This window comes from Drosophila eugracilis, unplaced genomic scaffold, assembly GCF_018153835.1.
Source record: "Drosophila eugracilis isolate 14026-0451.02 unplaced genomic scaffold, ASM1815383v1 contig_2155, whole genome shotgun sequence".
In the NCBI taxonomy this organism is placed as follows: domain Eukaryota; kingdom Metazoa; phylum Arthropoda; class Insecta; order Diptera; family Drosophilidae; genus Drosophila; species Drosophila eugracilis.
In genome coordinates, this window is record NW_024573039.1 from 1,403,719 (window position 1) to 1,424,880 (window position 21,162).

The 21,162-nt window shown below is 40.5% G+C and overlaps 6 protein-coding genes across 19 annotated transcripts; 4 read left to right on the forward strand and 2 right to left on the reverse strand.

Annotated features, from left to right (window-relative positions):
* The first annotated feature begins 1,206 nt into the window (after window positions 1-1,206).
* Window positions 1,207-9,764, forward strand: LOC108105052 (cytoplasmic dynein 1 intermediate chain). 13 transcript variants are annotated; one of them, XM_017211457.2, is made up of 10 exons: window positions 1,207-1,252; window positions 1,842-2,084; window positions 2,157-2,303; window positions 2,560-2,687; window positions 3,096-3,158; window positions 4,227-4,247; window positions 5,647-5,694; window positions 7,254-7,430; window positions 7,505-8,427; window positions 8,486-9,764. In XM_017211457.2, the coding sequence occupies exons 2-10, from the start codon at window positions 1,930-1,932 to the stop codon at window positions 8,837-8,839; spliced, it is 2,016 nt and encodes a 671-aa protein (XP_017066946.1). In that variant the 5' UTR covers window positions 1,207-1,252; window positions 1,842-1,929; the 3' UTR covers window positions 8,840-9,764. The 13 variants fall into 13 exon arrangements, with proteins under 13 accessions (XP_017066946.1, XP_017066945.1, XP_017066947.1 ...); XM_017211456.1 differs by lacking the exon at window positions 1,207-1,252 and adding an exon at window positions 1,391-1,517; XM_017211458.1 differs by lacking the exon at window positions 1,207-1,252 and adding an exon at window positions 1,391-1,517 and having other exon boundaries at window positions 7,275-7,430.
* Window positions 9,765-10,646: 882 nt separating this feature from the next.
* Window positions 10,647-12,699, forward strand: LOC108105074 (annexin B10). Of its 2 annotated transcripts, XM_017211497.1 has the most exons (5): window positions 10,647-10,802; window positions 11,126-11,837; window positions 11,913-12,094; window positions 12,213-12,215; window positions 12,498-12,699. In XM_017211497.1, the coding sequence occupies exons 1-5, from the start codon at window positions 10,788-10,790 to the stop codon at window positions 12,552-12,554; spliced, it is 969 nt and encodes a 322-aa protein (XP_017066986.1). In that variant the 5' UTR covers window positions 10,647-10,787; the 3' UTR covers window positions 12,555-12,699. The 2 variants fall into 2 exon arrangements, with proteins under 2 accessions (XP_017066986.1, XP_017066987.1); XM_017211498.1 differs by lacking the exon at window positions 12,213-12,215.
* On the reverse strand, window positions 12,353-13,969 carry LOC108105076 (TIP41-like protein). Its single transcript, XM_017211500.1, has 4 exons — window positions 13,830-13,969; window positions 13,431-13,765; window positions 13,039-13,258; window positions 12,353-12,973 (listed from the first exon to the last, which is right to left on the reverse strand). Exons 1-4 carry the CDS (start codon window positions 13,839-13,841, stop codon window positions 12,725-12,727), a joined length of 816 nt encoding a protein of 271 aa, XP_017066989.1. The 5' UTR covers window positions 13,842-13,969; the 3' UTR covers window positions 12,353-12,724.
* Window positions 13,970-14,191: 222 nt separating this feature from the next.
* LOC108105073 (xaa-Pro aminopeptidase 3) lies at window positions 14,192-16,175 on the forward strand. The gene is made up of 2 exons (XM_017211496.2): window positions 14,192-14,682; window positions 14,751-16,175. The coding sequence occupies exons 1-2, from the start codon at window positions 14,329-14,331 to the stop codon at window positions 16,011-16,013; spliced, it is 1,617 nt and encodes a 538-aa protein (XP_017066985.1). The 5' UTR covers window positions 14,192-14,328; the 3' UTR covers window positions 16,014-16,175.
* LOC108105075 (delta(3,5)-Delta(2,4)-dienoyl-CoA isomerase, mitochondrial) lies at window positions 16,113-17,497 on the reverse strand. Its single transcript, XM_017211499.1, has 4 exons — window positions 17,367-17,497; window positions 17,052-17,220; window positions 16,367-16,991; window positions 16,113-16,306 (listed from the first exon to the last, which is right to left on the reverse strand). The coding sequence occupies exons 1-4, from the start codon at window positions 17,416-17,418 to the stop codon at window positions 16,208-16,210; spliced, it is 945 nt and encodes a 314-aa protein (XP_017066988.1). The 5' UTR covers window positions 17,419-17,497; the 3' UTR covers window positions 16,113-16,207.
* A 919-nt stretch (window positions 17,498-18,416) lies between these two features.
* On the forward strand, window positions 18,417-21,104 carry LOC108105060 (ras-related protein Rab-35). The gene is made up of 3 exons (XM_017211479.2): window positions 18,417-19,411; window positions 20,068-20,367; window positions 20,439-21,104. The coding sequence occupies exons 1-3, from the start codon at window positions 19,360-19,362 to the stop codon at window positions 20,690-20,692; spliced, it is 606 nt and encodes a 201-aa protein (XP_017066968.1). The 5' UTR covers window positions 18,417-19,359; the 3' UTR covers window positions 20,693-21,104.
* Window positions 21,105-21,162: the final 58 nt, after the last annotated feature.

Genomic DNA, 21,162 nt, shown 5'->3' on the forward strand with positions numbered 1-21,162 from the left:
TTGGTAACTCCCATATGCAAGATTTGTCAGCCTGGAGCAAAAAGCAGTTAACTTAAAGATTTGGCAATTCAAGGTTTTTACTGCAACATGGGATCGTATCGTATCGTATCGTATTGGGTTCCATTCCAGTCCGGTTTATCAATGCGGTTACGAAATGAGCCAACCACTCAAGACCGAAGAGCATTTTGTGGGTCGTCAAATGCTGGCATTTAAATGCAGATGCGCCAAAAAATCAAACCAAAAATAAAAATAAGAAATAAAAACCGAAAAAGGGATCGTTTGCCCTTTTGCTGGAAGTTCTTTGGCATTTTTGAGGTCGGGTCGGAAAAGCAATTAAAAGGTAATTGCGAACAAAAAACACGTACGAACGTATGGTTCGGTTTTACAGTTACTTACAGTCGTCACCTGCAGCTTTGTGTTCACTTTGTTGCAGCAACAGCTGGCATTGGTGGCATAAATTTTATGGAAAGACAAATCATTTAATTGCGCTTTCTATTTTCCATGGCAGGTTCTTGGGGTTTCACTTGCCGGCCAACGCGCTTTGAATGTAATTAGTAGCGTTGGGGGAATATTTAGGTAGGTACCTCTAGTTGTATATTCTATACCTATATTCTATATATATATTCTCCAATAAAGATACTAAATAGCATTTTTAAGCTTTTATTTAACTAAATAAAATTATTTACTTTCAAAATAAAGTTTTTATTTTCATAGTTCTTCCTCCAACACTAACTATTTTATGTGTAAAGATAGAAAAATATGTTGAAAACATCACTTAGTTATTATTTTAGCAACAATTTCAAGTCAACAATTAAATTTAAATATTTATATTCCCGCGCTCTCATTTCGATTGCTAGTGGTAATTTTTTTGAAATACAATTAACCGATAGACATAAAAAGGTACAAGTAATCGAATGATTCCCATGTTTTATATAGACGTAATGGTTTTCCATCACTATGATTACGCTATGTAACAGTTATTAAATCCTAATAATACCATGCAGTTCAAACATAATTAATACAAATACAAATATATAAAATGATTAGCACATTTATATACTTTCCATATATCCCAGTTTCACATATTTTTAAGCATAAATCCCAAAGTATAAGCTAAATTTTACGTTATAACAGCGTGCTGTTAAGCGCAACAACCCTGCCAGATTGTTGTGTAGAGAGCTGTTAAACTATCGTCTGTCACGACAGCTGTTCACTGTTTTCGCCAATTGGCATAGAAAAACTTATTTTCAAGGTAAAACATTGACTAATTAGAATTATTAGTGAAAATTATAGTAGTTGTTAGTAGTTTATTTTTATTTACCGAATTTTATAGCCATGCTATGTTCATGTTATCCAAAGCTGTGACATAAATTGTAACAAGTAACGGATCGTTGGCGATGTTCCATCTCTAGTTCGCTAGTTTAGTCAAAACATTAAAGTCGCATTTTTACTTTGTTGAAAAATGTTGATTTAAGTACTTAACCAGCAGCAGAGCATCGTGTTTAGAACGTGAAGAGGTTGGTTTTAAACTATTTCATTGAAATATCAAAAGAGCTTATAATTACGAGTGGAGAAAGAGAGAAAGTTAGGGAAGAAAATACGTCACACAGACCAATCACTTGATTATTGATTTTTTTTTTTGCAAAGAAAGTAAAGTGGTTGCTATTTACTGGGTTACTGGGAAATGTGCACTTAACGATATACAAAACAGATGTGGGTGCTATATCTAACCAAAGATACATATACAACGCACCTATTTTACGTCGGCTCTGGCCAGTAGTTGGTGACATCATCAGAGCTACCAATATTGGCGACCATTAATCATGCATCCCCCCTTCCAGAGAACTTGGCCTGCAAGAGATCGAATTCCCTAGACCAAAAAACCCACTCAACTACCGAATCCCAGAAGGTAATCTCCCCCTGTAAAAAATGGATCGCAAGGCTGAGCTGGAACGCAAGAAGGCCAAACTGGCCGCCCTGCGCGAAGAGAAGGATCGCCGGCGGCGTGAAAAGGAGATTAAGGACATGGAAGAGGCGGCCGGCCGCATTGGCGGTGGAGCAGGCATCGATAAGGATCAACGCAAGTGGGTGACAAAATGTCGTCTTTAACTAAAATTGACTCATCATTGCCATCATCATTATTGCCCTATTTACAGAGATCTCGACGAAATGCTGTCATCGCTGGGCGTGGCACCTGTCTCTGAGGTCCTATCCTCGCTCTCCTCCGTCAACTCGATGACCTCAGACAACTCCAACACACAGACCCCCGACGCCAGCCTTCAAGCCACCGTCAATGGCCAGAGGTGAGCACAGTCTTGAAAATAAAAAACCTTGCAGAGAAATTTGCTATCTTAATCAGAACTTTACTGGACTGATAAACCAAATAAGATGTTTACATAGCCAGATAGAAGCACCGCAGTATTAGCTAGTTAATCGAATTAAACAGTTAACTATAATTAATTAGTTAAGACAAGTTTATTATTTTAATAATTAGCAAAGACTCTGCAAGGTTAAGACATGATTTTAAGCTGAATACTAATATCTAATGTGCAACCACAGTGGCGGAAAGAAGCAGCCCCTTAACCTGAGCGTCTACAATGTCCAGGCTACAAACATTCCACCAAAGGAGACGCTGGTCTACACGAAACAGACCCAAACGACCAGTACTGGCGGCGGAAACGGCGATGGTGCGTATTGCCCCCGGGGAAGGGGTAAATGGGTCTGGGCTATACTGTAACCACTATCCATAGTTTGACTCCATCTTTCGCTACTATTTGCCGTTCTTATTCTTGGTCTCGTTGTTAACTGTGTTTTTTGGCTTCCCTGCGTTCCCGTCCTCATTGTCCGTCGGATGAACCCTATATTCTAACTCTCTCTCTCTCTATCTCTCTATCTCTATCTATCTGCCCCAATTGTCCCGTTCTGTCTGGCGCTAGTTCATAATGCTGCATGTTGACCCTATAATCCACGCTTTATCCTCCATCAAGCGACCCCAAAGATCCCCACCGTCCCTTCCAGCAGAGAAAAAAAAAAAAAACAACCAAAGATACAAACAGAAAACCATAATCCATAGTGAAATAAAATAACAAATACAGTTCTTTCTTGCCACTCCTCGCCTCTGTCAGGATATATGGAGGACTGGTGGCGTCCACGTAAAGGTACTAATCTTAATTTTAAGCAAAAAAAACAAAAATCCACACTAATCACATCAGCACACGAATTTTTGTTATAACGAAAAAACGATGCGCGGAAGATAAGTGTATCTATGAAATGAGAAAGCTCATGTGAAACGCTCATACGATATAGTTTAAATTTCATGTAAAATTCTGAAGACGAAAGGAAATAAGCATCGTATAAGCGTGGAATAGTAAATTATTGGCTCAAAATTATATAATAGCTTCCTTTGGCTTTGCTTCAACTCGATTTGGTTACAATTCCCGAAGAAACTGTAGTCGAAAATTCCTTTATAAAGGCCTTCCCTTATTTTAAACTAATATGAATTCTTAGTTTTTTGCTTTTTTTAAAGTGCTGCCAATGTAGTCTCTCTAATAGAAAAGAGTTTAAAGGGTTCTTAACTTTGATTTAAGTGTTTAAGTTACATAAATTTGTTGACAAGTTTAAAAGATATATCATCGTCATTTTAGTGATATTATTCCTATACAATATTGTTTTTAAAACTAAGATTCATAGAAGAAATAGAATAAAATCGAAGATAATTTTATTGCAACATTTACCGCACTTGACACTTTTTAATCTGAAATGTGAAAATTCTGTATACGTCCATCATCATTGTATTGTTAAAAATTCATTTAAGAGTTTTTTTTTTGGTGTATCACAAAAGCAATGTGAATAATTTTTGGTAAATTTATTACTTATTTACCTTTTTTAGTCGTTATGTGTCCGGTTTTTGTAAAAGGTTGTTGGTAGCACTAAAGTCCCTTTTAAATCATAACACCCATAATGGTTTTGTTTTCGAATCATTTAAGCTGCAGTCTTCTCCACGCATTTACCGCATATTCTGCCTTACCCCCCCTGTCTATAGCATATCTATCAGTTAGTCCCATCGATTCATCCATCATCCATTATCTGTCCATGTCCATAACCATATCCATATCCATAGATCATTAGCGTTTACACCGTTCGAGCGCATTTAATAATTTGTCTATTTACTTTCTCTCTCTCTCCCCCCTTATCTGTTTTTGGCACGCACGCAAAAAAAACTGCAGCTCATGCTACGGATTATTATGGTGAGTAGTCCTTGTTGTATCCGTAATTTTGTACCTAGAACTTTTCAGCCTTCGTAGTTGCGATAGTGTGTACCACCCGTAAAACGTATCGTATGCCTATAAAAAAAAAAAACCTGTATCTTACCTTATGAAACTGAAACTGAACTTCTTCTCTATTTTACTACTTACTCGCATTATGTATTTGTGTAGTTTACTCTATCTTTTTTATATCCACAACACGTTCTTTGCTCCTCCTAATCCTTCTCTAAGTCTTCTTTGGACTTGCCTTAGTGTATGCCTGATATTTGTTAACCTTATTATCTATCTATAGTATATATACAATCTATGTTTATGTCCTAGCTTCTTGTAGTTGCTTATTCGATTCTTTGTTTTCGATTCGATCGTTTGATTTGTTGTTTCCCAATCAGGGATTTTATATATATATATATATACATACCTTTGTATACATTTTATATGATTTATAACTTCTGATTTGTTTCAATTAGCTCTAGCTTATACATGACAAGAGATTCAGTTTGTATCAGATCTAATAGACTTTTGTGTGTAAAGTGAATTATATATCGAAATGAAAATCAACAACAAAAAATTTGTAATCTCCACCCAATTTATAAGTTCTTCTTAATTCGTTTAAGTAGTTTTCAAATTCTGTTTAAGTTGAGTTTTAGCAATATGTTCTTTTTTTTTTATAATTTTTTTTTTTTCTTTATTTAATTTATGTATATCGAATGTAAGTATCAAAGGGTTTTCTCGAGAGTTATATTTTTGGTTTCTTTCGTTTTTAGCATAAATATTTCTATTCGATTCCTTTTTTTCAACAGTTATTCTAAGTCTATGATAACCTTTAAGAAAAGAGTATTTAACCCAAAAACAAAAAACACACACACACACTCACGTATAAACAAAACTCTATCTGTAAGCACGAATTCGATAAAAAAACAATGTATCTTTATATCGTTTGTATGATTAACTATCAGATATATTAGTTAAACATTCCAAGCTGTGTAATATAAACTCTTTCTCCTCCCCTCGCTACCTTTTGTGTTCCATCATATAAGCCAGGCTTGTGTGCTAATAGTACTTATACATATATTACCCTATATAATCATATATTTACTATATATCATATTCCGTGTGATAATTTCGCCAAAGCAACAAAAGTTAAGCACACTAAAAACAAGCATTTTTTTCACAATTTTTTTATCGTATGCATTTTGTTTAAACATTGATTATCGATTGATTTATCGATTTAAATGGGCGGTATGCTAAAGCCAAACTCATGATTTTTTTTTTTTCGTTTCTTGATTTGAAAAGTCACAAAATACCAAAAAAACAAAAAAACAAAAAACAAAACTACCAGCAATGTATGTACAATATATTTATTTCTTTATATTTCTTCAAGATGAATACAATCTTAATCCGGGTTTAGAGTGGGAGGATGAATTCACAGGTAGGTACAGGCCAGCCGCCCGAACCAAAAAAAAAAAAAAAGAATATTGAACAGTGACGGAATCGACATGAAGCAAAATAGGAACGTTCCAATTCTCACTTTGCAAGCGAAACTCAATCAGAACCGAAAAGCACAGAAAAAGCGCGTTTGAAAGATCAATCGAATTGAAATTGAGGTGTCAGTGTTGAGAAGTGATTTGAAACGCAAAACACATACTCGCACTTACAAACACTGAAAGTAACGGTCCCGTGCCCAGCCTCTCGCTCTCACACTTCTCTATCTCTTTTTCCTGTCTTGCTCCTTCATCTCTGCTTGTCTATAGCCTACATCTGCATGACTGCTAAAGCTCCTGACCCCGCCCCTTTTCTCCATTGTGTGTCGTGTTGCTAATCCCCCAATATCACTCATCCTAAAAATCCGAGATAACTCTGTCCTAACCACTAATCTTTTTCATCCAAGAAAACAACAACAATAGCAGCAGCAGCAGCAACAGCAGCGATAGGATGCTAGGCTTGCTCCATTTCACTCACTCTTACACAAACTCGTCAGCGAGCGATTCTATGTCCCTATATCTTATCTTTCTCTCCTTGTCTCTCAGCTATCGATCCTGATAACCGATACCCAAATTCAATTACAGCACTGTAACAGAAACGAAATCGATCAATCGGCCGTTAACTTTTACCATGTTTAATATATGTGTAATATATTTCTAGCTTAAAACTAAATAATTTTAAGTGCAAACAATTATAAAATGGGTGGAGAAAAATGCAAAAATCGATGTATAATAGCGTTAACGTTGTTAGAGTTAATCGAAACAGAAACAGAGCTAAAACCAACAGCAGGGAAAATGTAAATTTTTTGATTTCAGTAATTGGCTTTGTATATTAACTAGGTGAACCAAAAAAAAAAAACAAAAAAACAACAGCAAACCAACAAGCGCACACATTCGCATACTCACCTGTCCATGCCCTAACACTGTATATATCGATAACAAAAATACAGTCTGATATATGCACCTGTGTGAGTGCATTTAACAGTGTTTAACAGTTTATTAACAGCCATGCACCTGCCGCCACATCTACCTTCCCTCTCTCTCTCTCTCTCTTTCTCTTTCTCCCGATTGTACGCACGCACGCACACCCACCCACACCACTACTCCAATGAAGAAGACCAGTGAGATGAATAAATGTGCTGCAACTGTCCTTATCTTGCTCTTCTCCCTTTACTGCTTACCCTTTCACACTCTTATATTCACCGTTAATCATAACATAATCCCACCCAGTCCAAAATCCTGCCTCAAGGAACCTTTAGAAACCTGAAATGAACAAAGCCAAAAGTCTCAGAAAAATTGCAGTTCCTAGCCAAGCAAAACGACGACGAAGAATAACGAAAAATGAAAAAGAAAAAAAAGAAGAAAGTAAAAGAAAATCAAGATCAAAATATGATATTGAATCTCAACTCAAACTTGAATCGAATTAATAACGAGCCGAAAGTAGAATTGTTCCTGTTCTGTCGATTGTCATGTTCCTCTAGCTGTGTTAGTTTTATACCTTAAACAGTGCTTGCATTTGATGCCCAAGGAGACGACGAAGAGAGCTCGCTGCCGAACCTGGACAATGGATTCACCTCTAAGCTGCCACCGGGCTATCTCACCCACGGCCTGCCCACCGTCAAGGATGTCGCCCCGGCCATCACACCTCTCGAAATCAAGAAGGAGACCGAAGTGAAGAAGGAGGGTAAGTAAACAAGCTAGTTCCCTAGCTTAGCATCCTTAAATAAACTAAGAATTAATTTTTCTTTTCATTTTTAGTGAACGAACTGTCCGAGGAGCAGAAGCAAATGATCATCTTGTCGGAGGACTTCCAGCGATTTGTGGTGCGCGCCGGCCGACTCATCGAGCGAGCACTCTCCGAGAACGTTGATATCTACACAGACTATATTGGCGGCGGCGATAGCGAGGAGGCGAATGATGAGCGATCACATGCTCGTTTATCATTAAACCGTGTCTTTTACGACGAACGCTGGTCGAAGAATCGCTGCATCACCAGCATGGACTGGTCCACCCACTTCCCGGAGCTAGTGGTGGCCTCTTATCACAACAACGAGGAGAGTCCCAACGAACCGGATGGGGTGGTAATGGTGTGGAACACCAAATTCAAGAAGAGCACACCTGAGGATGTCTTCCACTGTCAGAGCGCGGTCATGTCCACCTGCTTTGCAAAGTTTAATCCCAATCTGATCCTCGGCGGAACATATTCGGGACAAATCGTACTGTGGGACAACCGTGTACAGAAGCGCACACCAATCCAGCGCACTCCACTTAGTGCCGCAGCGCATACGCATCCTGTCTACTGCCTCCAAATGGTGGGCACTCAAAATGCGCACAACGTCATTTCCATATCGTCGGACGGCAAGCTGTGCTCCTGGTCGCTAGACATGCTTTCGCAGCCGCAGGACACCCTGGAGTTGCATCAGCGTCAGTCGAAAGCCATTGCCATTACGTCGATGGCTTTTCCGGCCAACGAGATCAACAGTCTGGTGATGGGCAGCGAGGACGGCTATGTTTACTCCGCCTCGCGCCACGGTCTTCGCACAGGCGTCAACGAGGTGTACGAACGCCATTTGGGACCTATCACTGGCATATCCACGCACTATAACCAACTGTCGCCAGACTTTGGTCACCTCTTCCTCACCTCGTCAATTGACTGGACCATCAAACTCTGGTCGCTCAAGGTAAGAAATGGCCACTCCCTAACATATTTTAGACCCAAAACTCATTGTTCTCTTTTAGGACACAAAACCGTTGTACTCCTTCGAAGACAACTCGGACTATGTAATGGATGTGGCCTGGTCTCCAGTGCATCCGGCACTCTTTGCTGCCGTCGATGGCAGCGGACGCCTGGATCTGTGGAACCTTAACCAAGACACAGAGGTGCCGACAGCTTCAGTTGTGGTAGCTGGAGCACCAGCTCTCAATCGGGTGTCCTGGACGCCATCTGGGCTGCATGTTTGCATTGGTGACGAGGCCGGCAAGCTGTACGTTTATGATGTGGCCGAAAATCTAGCGCAACCGTCACGCGACGAATGGTCACGATTCAATGCCCATCTTAGCGAAATAAAGCTGAACCAGAGCGACGAGGTCTAGGACATAAGTTGTTAACTGGTAGATGATGATAGTTGATACCAATTCTGCGATTCTTAAAAGGTATCTTAGATGGAGCGTCCTTAAATGAAATTTAATTTGTATTTTTGTATCTTTTGTGATCCCACTGCTCCTAAGTTGTGTATAGCCCAGAAAAACTCAAAAACTCATCCGCAGTTCAAATGCTCAGAATTCGCTTGACCATACTCCAAAAACATACATCCTAAAAAAAGAATTCCCCCCTCAAGAAATCAAGGGAAACTTCAACATTCTCTAGGTAACCACAGAAAACTGTATTAGAAAGTTTATTCAATGAAACTGGACAGAATATAGATATATGTATGAAGGAACTAGATATTGGTCTCCCAGCATGTTTAATTGGTATAATTCATTGTTTTGTTATAAGATATTTCCCAGATCTCTTTCCACTTTTCAACTGCCAACTATTTTGGTGGAATTCAGACATTTTCTTCTTTTTTGTACCAATTTTGTAATCTTCAAATTCGATTGGAAATGGAAAGACTTCTGCGCAAATGGAACTTTTATTTTAATTGCAATTTAAATTTATGCAACTAAAAAAAGATTGTAGGATGATTGGTTTTTATCGACTGTCCGGGGGCAGGCTGAGAGCAACACATAAATAAATTAAATGCTAAATATTATATTATACAAACACCGTATTAAGCTTACACCTGAGATGAGGAAAGACAGTGACAGTGACAGTGACAGAGAAAGTGACAATGACAGTGACAAAGACAGAGACCGAAAGTAAGTCAGACAGGAAATTGGGGGCTCAGGTATGAAGGTATAAAAACTGAAGATGAAGCTAAACCCACTCAACTGAAAGAGCCCAAATGTAAATGTATTAGAGCGAAGCCTATTTAACGAGATTAAATAAACATAATATCTATATACACATACAACAGAAGACAATGTCTTTTAATTGGCTTATAAATGGATATAAAATGGGACAACAATCAGAAGAGCTATGCATGGAATTCGCTGTTCTTTAAAGATCAGGTTTATGCGTACAAGAAAAGTGCGAATTCTTTTCCATATTATTAAACTTTTTTTCGGAATATAGATATTACTTAAAAAGATCTAAATCTAATCTTAAATCTTCAATGCTACTTGTTAGTTAAATTTTCAATTTGAATTCATTTTAATGTGTTTTGTCATTGAATTATTATTGCAACTACGTTGCTTGTTTTAATAATACGTCAGAATATGTTTGGGCATAGTTTATTTTCACGATCTCATCAGCAGGTTTAATTAATTAATTCAAAGAATGTGCCAAATGATTCAGTGGCTTTGGTATTCAAGTGCAGGCCCATTAGAAGCGGAATTAAAAGCTCCACCGCGAAAGTCGCGCTCGCGAAAGCTTCTACACAGAAAACAAATAAGATAAGATTTGATAAATCGAAATGAGCAGGTAAACTAGTTGTTAATTTAATTTCATTTCAAATGATATTAAATCTGATATTCTAGTCAACGCAGAAAGTAAGTATAATTATTTAAGCATAAGCCAATGATGCAAAAAAACTTCATAAACTATCATATGTGAGTTTTCATGAATAACACTATGGCACTATATAAATCAGAGGACCGATATTAATCTTATATAGTTTTACATATTTTCTAACGTTCATAAGAACTATTAAGATTCCTTAGATATCTTTTTTTAACTGATTAATCATCCTATCTGATGCACTTTTCTTCGTGTGTAAAACTTGCGCTCTGTAGAGAGCGCAACCAGAGAGCACAGCAATGAGGTACCCCGGTGCAGTGCCTCCCATTCGGTATTATTCACCAAAAGCAGGCGGAGACAACAAGACGTCGTCAAAAGAATAGTCAAAGAAATCTTAAAGAGAAACGTTGATTTTGGTCTATTTAGCCAACGGAGCAAAGAAGAAAATACCCACAGATTACCAAAGAATCATTCAGCTTAGCTATGGACTATTACAAGGTAAGTGGATTAACTAGATAAATCAAATCATCATATTATATTCAAACATTGAACTTATTGATTTGCCACAGCGATGCGTCATACTTTACAGTGAAAGAAAAGCTAATATCTTTTGATGATTTTCAATAAAATTTAAAGATACATAGATACCAGCACTTTGAAACTGATTTAGATGGGATGCAGGTCAAGAATATACTATATATACTTCATAGAGCCAGAGATATCTGATATTTTATACAGCTATTTTAACATGGGTCTTAATTTCAGTTATCAGATAAGATAATCTCTGATATCATTTTATTCTTATTTTTTTCTCTTTGCAGCCTGAACCCACAGTGAAGGATGCCAAACCCTTCGACGCCTCCCAAGATGCCCAAGTGCTGCGGGCAGCCATGAAAGGATTCGGCACCGATGAGCAGGAGATCATCGACGTACTCGTTGGCAGAAGCAACCAGCAGAGGCAGACAATTAAAGCGGTCTACGAAGCTGAGTTCGAGCGGGATCTGATTGATGACCTAAAGGACGAGCTGGGTGGCAAGTTTGAGGATGTGATCGTTGGCCTAATGATGCCGCCAGTGGAATATCTGTGCAAGCAACTGCATGCCGCAATGGCTGGAATTGGAACCGAGGAGGCAACGCTCGTGGAAATCCTGTGCACTAAGACTAACGAGGAGATGGCCCAAATCGTGGCCGTCTACGAGGAGCGTTACCAACGTCCGTTAGCAGAACAGATGTGCAGTGAGACCTCTGGATTTTTCCGTCGCCTGCTCACGCTTATCGTGACCGGAGTTCGCGATGGATTAGATACTCCCGTCGATCCCGACCAGGCTAAGGAGCAGGCTGCTCAGTTGTACTCCGCCGGCGAGGCTAAGCTGGGAACAGATGAGGAGGTTTTCAACCGAATCATGTCGCATGCCAGCTTTCCGCAGCTGCGACTTGTCTTCGAGGAGTACAAGGAACTCTCCGGACAGACCATCGAGCAGGCCATCAAGCATGAGATGTCCGACGAGCTGCACGAGGCCATGATGGCAATAGGTTAGTAATGTTTTTGGAACTTTGTTATTGTTTTCTTAAATTTTAATGCAATTTTTTAATTTTAAAATCTTCTAGTTGAGTGCGTCCAGTCACCGGCGGCATTTTTCGCCAATCGTCTGTACAAGGCAATGAATGGCGCCGGCACCGATGATGCCACACTCATCCGGATCATTGTCAGTCGCTCGGAGATCGATCTGGAGACCATCAAACAGGAGTTTGAGCGGATCTACAACCGCACGCTGCACAGTGCCGTGGTGGTAAGTGAATCTCGCGACGATTGTTAGTGCTTGGCACCTGGCTAATGCGTCCCTTTCCCACTTTTTTTTTGTATACTTCGGTATTTCGGTATTTGTTGCGGTGTTTGTGTTGTCCTAGGACGTAAGTATTGGCCACGACATTTGGTGTAACGGTTGCAATCCTTGATTTGGTTACTCCTCGGTCTCAAATGCCCCTTTTTACACTACTTTCGCTTGGCTATTGCAAACTCACCCACAATAACATAGTCATATTAGCAATTTTTGATATAACTTCGCTATTTTTCCAAATCTAATTATTGGCTTACAGTTATTATAACCAAAAGTAGATAGTTTTTGTAGTGTAAATTGGGCATAGACAAAGTATAATTTCGAACTTTTTTTATTTAATTAATATATTTTTCAGGCGGAGACCTCCGGTGATTATAAACGGGCCCTGACTGCATTACTTGGAACCGCCTAGATTTCTTGATGTTGGCAGCTGGTCCGCCCAATATTGTAACCGTATTAATAGCCTTATTTGTAGTGTGCCTTTTAGGAAAAATCACTTTTAAATGTCTGCGCATGCGCACACTGTTGGCAATAAATAAACACGCATAATAGCAGAAGTTTTAACCGTCGCCAATATCATTGTTATTTAAAGAAGAGCTTCTGCAATTGTTTGGTCTTCACTGGCAGAAAATTTTGCATTTCATCTGGATTGGTCCAAAAGGCTACCGAGTTTTGAAGCTCGGTGCAGGGCGCCTCCCGATGAATGTACTCTTTCAGTATATAATCGTTCTCGATCTCGTGATGAAAGCGCGTGTCGTGCATACGGATGAGCACGTCATCTACACGCAGGAAATGACGCAGAAGTATAAAGAAGCCAGAGGGCATCACGCGCTGTCGAAGAAGATAAACTGTCTTTCGGAAAACAGCTCATAATGACTGCATTTGGGTGTACTTACGATTTTGACGCTCATCACGGATATTCCGTGGTCGTGCAACTCGTCCTCGAACAAGGTTAGATCATGATAAAAAATAATTCTTTCCCGCTGCATCAGCTTAAACTTGTTAAGCGTCTGATCCGTGATCTCCGACCGCACCTTCTCGTTCATGGTGCCCTGGTAGGTGGATGTGAATGTCCAGTCGAACGGCTTAAACTTCTGCTCCGTTGTCTGTTCCGGTCTGGAGTATAGAAGGCAATAATTAGGCAATGCTTTATAGACTATAATGTTTACTAGAATCTATTAAAGTTCCTTTAAAAAGAGGAAAATCGAGAATATTTAAAGCATTAAATGACTGTCATTGCTTTAAAGAATTGATCTAATGGAAAGGATAATTTTTACAGAGTACCTACCGGGTTTCTCGCCACTCCTGAGCACAGGCGACCTCCAAAGGTTGCTTTCCATTATCCACCAAAGCCAAAGCTTCTATCGGCTGGAACTCGAGGACGGCGCCGTCCTTGTGCTTAAGCACCAGTCGGTTTTTGTGGAACACCATGTCGGGCAGGTGGGGCAGCTCCAGGGAGTACTGATAGTGGCAGAGGTCGCAGCAGTCGGCGGAATCCTTGGGGCAGACCTCGCCGTGTTTTAACTTACAGCTGCTTTTTAGGATATGCGACTTCTCAAAGCTGATAGTCCAATCATGAAACTGTATCGTCTCGCTATCCACCGGCAGCCGGGGCACAAAGCACTGGTGAATAAGATAAAATTGTAACCACAGTAGGCTACTGATCAGTGTAGTTGTCACCACCTACCTCATTTGACATGTTTTAGATTAATCAACAGCTCTTGATCAACAATAACGTAAATCCTGTTGAAAAGCTCCTTAATTTATTCTTTTAAGATTTTTGTTTTTATGTAGGTGATGCCAACGATTATCGATGACTTTGAAAGCTTAGTGTTAGGAACATCGATGTTCGACTATCGCACATTGTTCAAACATTATACTGGATGATAGAATTCGGCTTCATCCATTAAAAGTTTATAATAAAATTTCTATCGTCTATCCGGCTTTTCAACATTGTATGTCATGTTTTTAAAATGAAAAATTTAAATTTGATTTTACATTTTTAGCGCCAAACAGTTATCGATAGCAGCTCCTATCAAACGGCTAGGCACTTGTTATCTAACCATCTGGCAGCCTGGTCGTTTGTTTTTGTTTTTATTCTGAATTGATATTGTTTTTGTCATTTCGTTTTTTTTATGTGGAACATTTGTAGAACTTAAGTGGGAAGTCAAGGAAACGGAAGCACGATGAATGTCCTTAGGAGCTTGGATCGTCTAATCGCACCAACTGCCCTACGCAGCGTCGCCATCTCCAAGGGCTTGTGGTCTCACAGAAACCAAAGCACAACAAGCTCCTCTGGAAGTCCCACCGTAAATGCTGCCGAGGTGCGTGGGGTAGCCCAAATTCTGCGCGAGCAAAAGGGTAACCTAGGGCAGCCCACTAGCGTCTCGCATCCGCATCTAATCCAGCCGGATGAGCTGGTTCCAGGCGTAGAGATGTCCGAGATCAAGGAGCGGCGTGTGCAACTGATGCAGAATATCCGCGCCTATGCACGCAGCTTTGGCGGCGAGTTTAACGGTCATTCGAGCCCCAGTCACATGGTAAGAATCCCCGGTGGCGAAGATTAACCCGTACGCTTCTAATAATCCTAAAACTAAATCCTTTACAGCTTGTTCTGGGTGCCGCCTCCAAAAAATACATGAGTGGGAAGATTCCCTATGTGTTTCGACAGAACTCGGACTTCTACTACCTCACTGGTTGCTTGGAGCCAGACGCCGTGCTTCTGTTGACCATCGACGAATCCGAGAACGTGCATTCTGACCTATTTATGCGTCCCAAGGATCCGCATGCCGAACTGTGGGATGGTCCGCGCACTGGTCCTGAGCTGGCCGTACCGTTATTTGGCGTCACAGAGGCCCATCCGCTGGGTCAATTGGAGGCGGTGCTGGCTAGGAGGGCTGGCGCCCTAAAGCCACACATCTGGTACGACCAGAAGAACTCGGATATGCCTTCTTTAACGGAAAACATGCTACGGCTAAGCGGTAAGGAGCAGCGACCGCTAATTCCCTCCTACACTTTCATCGAGACAATGCGTTTGCTTAAGTCACGCGCTGAAATGCAACTGATGCGTCGTACGTGCGATATAGCCTCACGTTCGTTCAACGAGGTGATGGCCGAATCGCGGCCAGGGCAATCCGAACATGATCTTTTTGCTGCCATAGACTACAAGTGCCGTATGCGCAGTGCCAGCTACTTAGCATATCCACCCGTGGTAGCTGCTGGGCAGAACGCCACGGTGATTCACTACGTGAACAACAACCAGCTGTTGCGTCCGCATGATTTGGTTCTGATGGATGCCGGCTGCGAATACGGCGGCTATACCAGCGACATTACGCGCACCTGGCCGGCTAGCGGGCAATTCACGGACCCGCAGCGCACACTGTACGACATGCTGCATCAGTTGCAGGGAGAGATCATTGACACTGTGATGAAGCCGGGTGGCGAGACACTCGACCAGCTGTTCGAGACTACCTGCTATAAGCTGGGCAAATACCTGCAAGAGATCGGTCTGGTGTCGAAGTCGGTGAGTGACTACAAAGAACTGGCCGGCCAGGGATACCGCTTCTGTCCACATCACGTTTCCCACTATCTTGGCATGGACGTGCATGACACGCCGCACGTGCCGCGCAACACGCGCATTGTGCCCGGCATGGTTTTTACCGTGGAGCCGGGCATCTATATTGGCCAAGACTGTGGCGATGTGCCACCCGAGTTTCGTGGTATTGGGATTCGCATAGAGGACGATCTGCTTATTAACGAACACGGTCAAGTGGAGGTTCTCACAGACGCCTGCATCAAAGATCCTCGCGCCCTGCAAGAGTTGTGCCATAAACAACATAGGGATCCCGGCGCCACCGCAGAAGCTTTATAAAATCTTCAAGCGGGGGCGGATCACAAAATTCCTAGTCATAAGTCAGATTGTTTACACAACAGTCATTCTCCCGATAATTTTACCATTCAGTCTGAATCCTAAAGTAAAAGCAGCTGGTGTATTTTTGAATGCATACATGGCAAATACATTTTAAATTCAGTCCTTCGGCCGTTTCTTTTCTCATATTTCGTACATCACAGTTTGGCAAAAACGGGTTTCTCGTCCTTTGTCAATTGGGCGGCCACAGCCTGGGCAAAGTCCTCCGACAATAAATTGAGCTTGTTTAGCAGGCGCTGCAAAAGGTCAAAAGTGGTTATTTTTGTTTAAGTTTTCTAAGACATGAGAATATCTACAATGTGTTCCAATCCCTCTTGGTTAGTATGGTCCAGCGAATAAATGATGTTTTCCTTTGTCGTCCTCACGGCGACGGGACTTTTACTAGCGATGAGCTCTGCGATGGCCAAGGCTCCACATAGCAATGACTCCTTGTCCGGAAAGACGCGACTCACCAGACCCGAAGAATGTGCCTCGGCTGCCTCGAATTTTCGGCCTGTGAAGCACAGTTCCCGGGCGAGAGACTGACTGCCCACCGCCTTGGGCAAACGCTGCAGGGTCCCCACATCGGCGGCCATGCCAATGTCCACCTCCTTGACCTGGAAGAAGGCATCCTCTGTGCAGTAGCGGATGTCGGAGGCGGTAATCAGATCCACGCCAGCGCCAATGCACGCTTTGTGAACTGCGGTGATAACCGGCTTGGGACACAGCTCCAGGCTGCTGATCGAGTCCTGATACAACTTGATCATACGCTCCATAATGACACCCTTGCGGGCGTAATCATCGGCTTCAGCCAGTGTCTGGCCGACATTCATCATGTCGTTAAGGTCGATACCGGCGGTGAAGTGCTTTCCGGACGCGGACAGGACAATAGCCCGACAATCGGGATTTGTAGCCAGTCCATCGAAGCACTCCTTGATCTCTCTGGAAATAAAATATAGATTAAAAACCTGCAGTATGAGTACGATGATCAACTAAACGCACAGCCACATCTGTCTGTTGAAGGCATTAAGCTTGTTGGGCCGATGAAGCTCAACATGAAACACGAACGGCTTAGGCGTACTGATGGCCAGAGTCTTGAATTCGCCGGTGATTCCGGATTCCGTCTGGGCGGCGAGGTTTCGTTGGGGCTGCATCTGAATGGATCGAATAGCTAGAGGTACGCGAATGAAATGGATTTTCAATGCGACACAAAATACAAAAGTTCAATTCACCAGCGATCGGACTTTGAACCGAACCCAGATCTTGGACCCGAAGGGTAAGATTTCTGTTTATCAGGTACACTAGGTGGTTACCTACCCGATGCTTTTGGTGCAAGTCTCATCAGCGTGTTCAGGCGGAAGACCGACATAATTGTTTAAATAAACTTATTTCAAATTCACTTGTTGCGGCAGCGAAATTAGTTTTGTTTATTTATCGATAGTATAAAGCGTTGCCACTACGTCGGAGCATTCAACTTTACTTAGAATCATCTTTTGTCCCTACATTTGGACAATAAAAACGGTTTATTTAATAATGTATGCTATATTTTTTAAAGTTATATGTTATAATATGTAATATGCAATATATATATCGCATACCATATAGCTAATTTTGTATTACCAGTCCAAATAAACTTATTTCGAAGAGTTGTTGGATTCATTCTTAAGAATAACGGCATTTTACCACTGGCATTGCTTTGGCATTCAACGACATTTGAATTTCTATTTATATGTACATACATATTTTTTTAATTACTTCAATTGCGTCAAAGGATTTAAGGATTTTAAATTGTCTTTCAAAAAATTTGTCCTTGAGGTCACCTAGTTAACCTTCTTAATCTCTTTTTAGAAAAATGTGTTATGGAACTTGTGGAAACCTTGTTATTGTTATATGAAAAACTTATTTAAAGGGTTGTACGATTTTGTTCGTCGCCGTTTGTTTAATTTCATACAAAATTAAGTTTTATTTGGAATGACCGAAAAATTTACTGCGGTATACATTTAAAAGAAGCTAAAGATTTAATATCTTAAAAATAAAGGAAGAGAAAATACTTTTTAACAAAAGCTATATATTTGTGCTAAATAAATCATTTGTGGGGTAAATATAAGTCATTTTTATGCATTAAAAACTATGGTAATATGAGGAAATTCTAGAATATATAATATATATGCAGTTTTTCCACGTAATGTAAAGATGTTAATTTTGAAATTTAAAGAGCAGGATACTTAATTTTTCTTTTGATATTTTGTAAAGCTTTTTTGTTACTATAAATTACAAGACAGTTATAAAGTTAAATTATTTATTAATTTATTTATTTCATCAGCCCTGGCAATATATGTATTTCAATTGTATCGCCCATCTGGTCACACTGCAATCTTTGTACCATCTCTATTGTGGGTGCGTTAGTAATAGTTTATCCAGAATATGAATTAAGCAGAATTAATCGGGAACGCCGACGCCCACAAATTCGTACAAATTGTCGACCGCCCGTCATTCCAGTGCTGTAAAAATCAAAGCCCGGAAACTAAAAACTGAAACATTTAAGACCGTAAAGCCAAATTGGAGATAAATTCAACAGTCAACCAGAGCCCCTGTGTGTGTGTTGTCCGTGTGCGTGTTAATGTGTGTGACTGTGTTCGTTTACGAGCTAGTGGGTGCGAGCGAGACGGAGAATTGGAAGGGAGTCAGGCTTTGCAATAATTTTTTTGCCAGCCAATTTAGGATTTTCGGCATTTAATCGCTGTCTTATCTGCCACAAAGTTATTTATACCGATTAATATAAGAATGCTGCTCGTTAATTGTGTTTCTTAAAAAATCTGCTGATAAACGACAAAGAGGAAACAAGAAACAACAGCAACAACAAGAATAGCAGTGGAGCCGAAAAAGGAAAAAAAGAAAACTTAATCAAGGGAAATTAAATAACAAGGCGGCGGCAACAACAATTACATAAATTAACCCGCAACGCAACAACACTAATAACAATAGCTTATCACACAGCAACAATAACATCAGCACCATAAACAACAACAGCAACAACAACAAAACAGCAGCCCAAAAAGAACAACAGTTTATCTCAAATATTCAGCCGGCTGCACGAGTGCGAGCGAGATAGCCCATAGTTGGAGAAAAAGAGACCGAACAAGAGGAGAAGGGAGTGTGCGTTTGGCGAAGGTCTGTGTGTGTGTGTTTGAGTGTGGGAGCAGGCAGCGAAAAAAAAAAAGTATATTTTGCATTGTTCGACGCGCCTAACTGTAAATACAAAAAAGCACTTGCAAAAACAAGGGAAAACGAGGAAAAAAACAAAAAAAAAATGGCACGCGGCTTCGATCATCTGTTCAAGTTGCTAATAATCGGCGATAGCGGTGAGTTCTCCCAGGCTTTCCCATTTCCCAGTACCAGGTGCTTAAAAATAGCATCGCATAGAAATATGGCAGGTGTAAATTTCATTTTTTGTCCCCAATTCCTCTTGAAAGTTTATGCATTCCTTTTTTTGTTGATAATTTTTATTTAATAAACATTTAAAGATGCAATTTTATTATCTTAAAAAGAGAAGATATATTTAAAATATATTCACGCCCACATGGCGTATGAGTAATGTTGTTTTTAGGATTTTTTCAATATTTTTAAAATTTGTCAGCCTTTTGTTTTAATATAACTGGTTAATTTTCTTACCATTTAAATAGTTATTTTTAATATTTACAAGAATTTATACATATCGAAAATATCGTATCAGAAAATACAAAATCTCAAGAAAGTTTCTTCAAAGTAAATCTAAAAAAAGAAATAAATAAGCTACTGCAGATCCGGATAAAATCCGGCTTATGACTAATGCTGACGCATTGCCAGGATATATAGCTTGTTATCCGAGCAAGCCAGCTGCAGTGGTAACCGGAGAAGAGGAAAATCCCCACCCAGACGTTTAACATGCCACATGCCACATAGACAAATCGAATTATCATATAAACATAATCAGTAATTGTAATCTGATCGTATTTCAATTTATTTGAATACCCTACAGGCGTGGGCAAGTCGTCACTGCTCATCCGATTCTCAGACGACACATTTTCGGGCAGTTACATCACCACCATTGGTGTGGACTTTAAGATCCGCACCGTGGACATCGATGGGATGCGCGTTAAACTGCAGATTTGGGACACGGCTGGGCAAGAACGTTTCCGGACGATCACCAGTACCTACTATCGCGGCACTCACGGCGTCATCGTTGTCTACGACGTCACGAACGGTGATTCTTTTGCGAATGTCCGCCGCTGGCTGGAGGAAATCCAGAATAACTGCGACGTGGTTAAGAAAGTATTAGGTGAGAACAGGAAATTATAATTCAAATACCAATAAGACAATCATACTAATACACTTAACATTCCTAAATAGTTGGCAACAAGAACGACGATCCGGACAGGAAGGTGGTTATTACCGAGGATGCGCAACGGTTTGCGAAACAAATGGATATCGAGCTGTATGAGACATCTGCCAAAGACAATATCAACGTGGAGAACATGTTCTTGTCGATCACGCGGCAGGTGCTCGACCATAAGCTGCGCACCTCCCCCAATGAGCAGCAGAAGGATACGCTCCATTTGAAGCACAATCCCAAGGTTATCAAGGGTGGGAAGTGCTGCAGGTGAAAGCGGCTCCGGCAAGGGAGCTGGCATTGCAACTGGACCGACGGCGACGGCGGGACGGGGATTGTAACCGGAATTAGGACCAGGACCTGGATCAAGTCCGGGGGCGGATGGATTCGTTGTGGGGGCGCGTAGTTTGTAGGGTTACTGGCGTACAATACGGCACACACACACATATACACAAACACACCCACTCACATAGACATAGCTTACACCAACAAAACTCACACCCACAACCACAACTACACATACACCAACTAGAGACAACAATTTTTTTTGTTTTGTTTTTTTTTTCTCCTCCTGTGTTTTTTATTCGGAATAATGCCAGATAGCCGTAAATTAAAGTGTAAAAGTGTAAAGCGCAATTAAATGTATTTAGCAATTTATATACATATTAATATATACATAAACAAAATTTAAACAAATCGCATATTTATATATACAACAAGAATATATTTATATTTCTAACGGAA

Bases quoted from the DNA above. Each gene is read 5' to 3' on its own strand.
- LOC108105052 (XM_017211457.2), top strand. From the start codon at position 1,930: ATGGATCGCAAGGCTGAGCTGGAACGCAAGAAGGCCAAACTGGCCGCC. The intron at 2,085-2,156 runs GTGGGTGACAAA...CCCTATTTACAG, and splicing joins ATCGATAAGGATCAACGCAA to AGATCTCGACGAAATGCTGT. The intron at 8,428-8,485 runs GTAAGAAATGGC...GTTCTCTTTTAG, and splicing joins TCAAACTCTGGTCGCTCAAG to GACACAAAACCGTTGTACTC.
- LOC108105074 (XM_017211497.1), top strand. The intron at 11,838-11,912 runs GTTAGTAATGTT...AAAATCTTCTAG, and splicing joins CGAGGCCATGATGGCAATAG to TTGAGTGCGTCCAGTCACCG.
- LOC108105076 (XM_017211500.1), bottom strand. The intron at 13,259-13,430 runs GTAGGTACTCTG...TCTATACTCCAG, and splicing joins CAGGAGTGGCGAGAAACCCG to ACCGGAACAGACAACGGAGC. The intron at 12,974-13,038 runs GTAAGTACACCC...CTTCTTCGACAG, and splicing joins CCGTGATGAGCGTCAAAATC to CGCGTGATGCCCTCTGGCTT.
- LOC108105073 (XM_017211496.2), top strand. From the start codon at position 14,329: ATGAATGTCCTTAGGAGCTTGGATCGTCTAATCGCACCAACTGCCCTA. The intron at 14,683-14,750 runs GTAAGAATCCCC...AATCCTTTACAG, and splicing joins ATTCGAGCCCCAGTCACATG to CTTGTTCTGGGTGCCGCCTC.
- LOC108105075 (XM_017211499.1), bottom strand. From the start codon at position 17,418: ATGTCGGTCTTCCGCCTGAACACGCTGATGAGACTTGCACCAAAAGCA. The intron at 17,221-17,366 runs GTAGGTAACCAC...GCGTACCTCTAG, and splicing joins ACTTGCACCAAAAGCATCGG to CTATTCGATCCATTCAGATG. The intron at 16,307-16,366 runs GTAGATATTCTC...GACCTTTTGCAG, and splicing joins AAGAGGGATTGGAACACATT to CGCCTGCTAAACAAGCTCAA.
- LOC108105060 (XM_017211479.2), top strand. From the start codon at position 19,360: ATGGCACGCGGCTTCGATCATCTGTTCAAGTTGCTAATAATCGGCGAT. The intron at 19,412-20,067 runs GTGAGTTCTCCC...AATACCCTACAG, and splicing joins GCTAATAATCGGCGATAGCG to GCGTGGGCAAGTCGTCACTG. The intron at 20,368-20,438 runs GTGAGAACAGGA...ATTCCTAAATAG, and splicing joins CGTGGTTAAGAAAGTATTAG to TTGGCAACAAGAACGACGAT.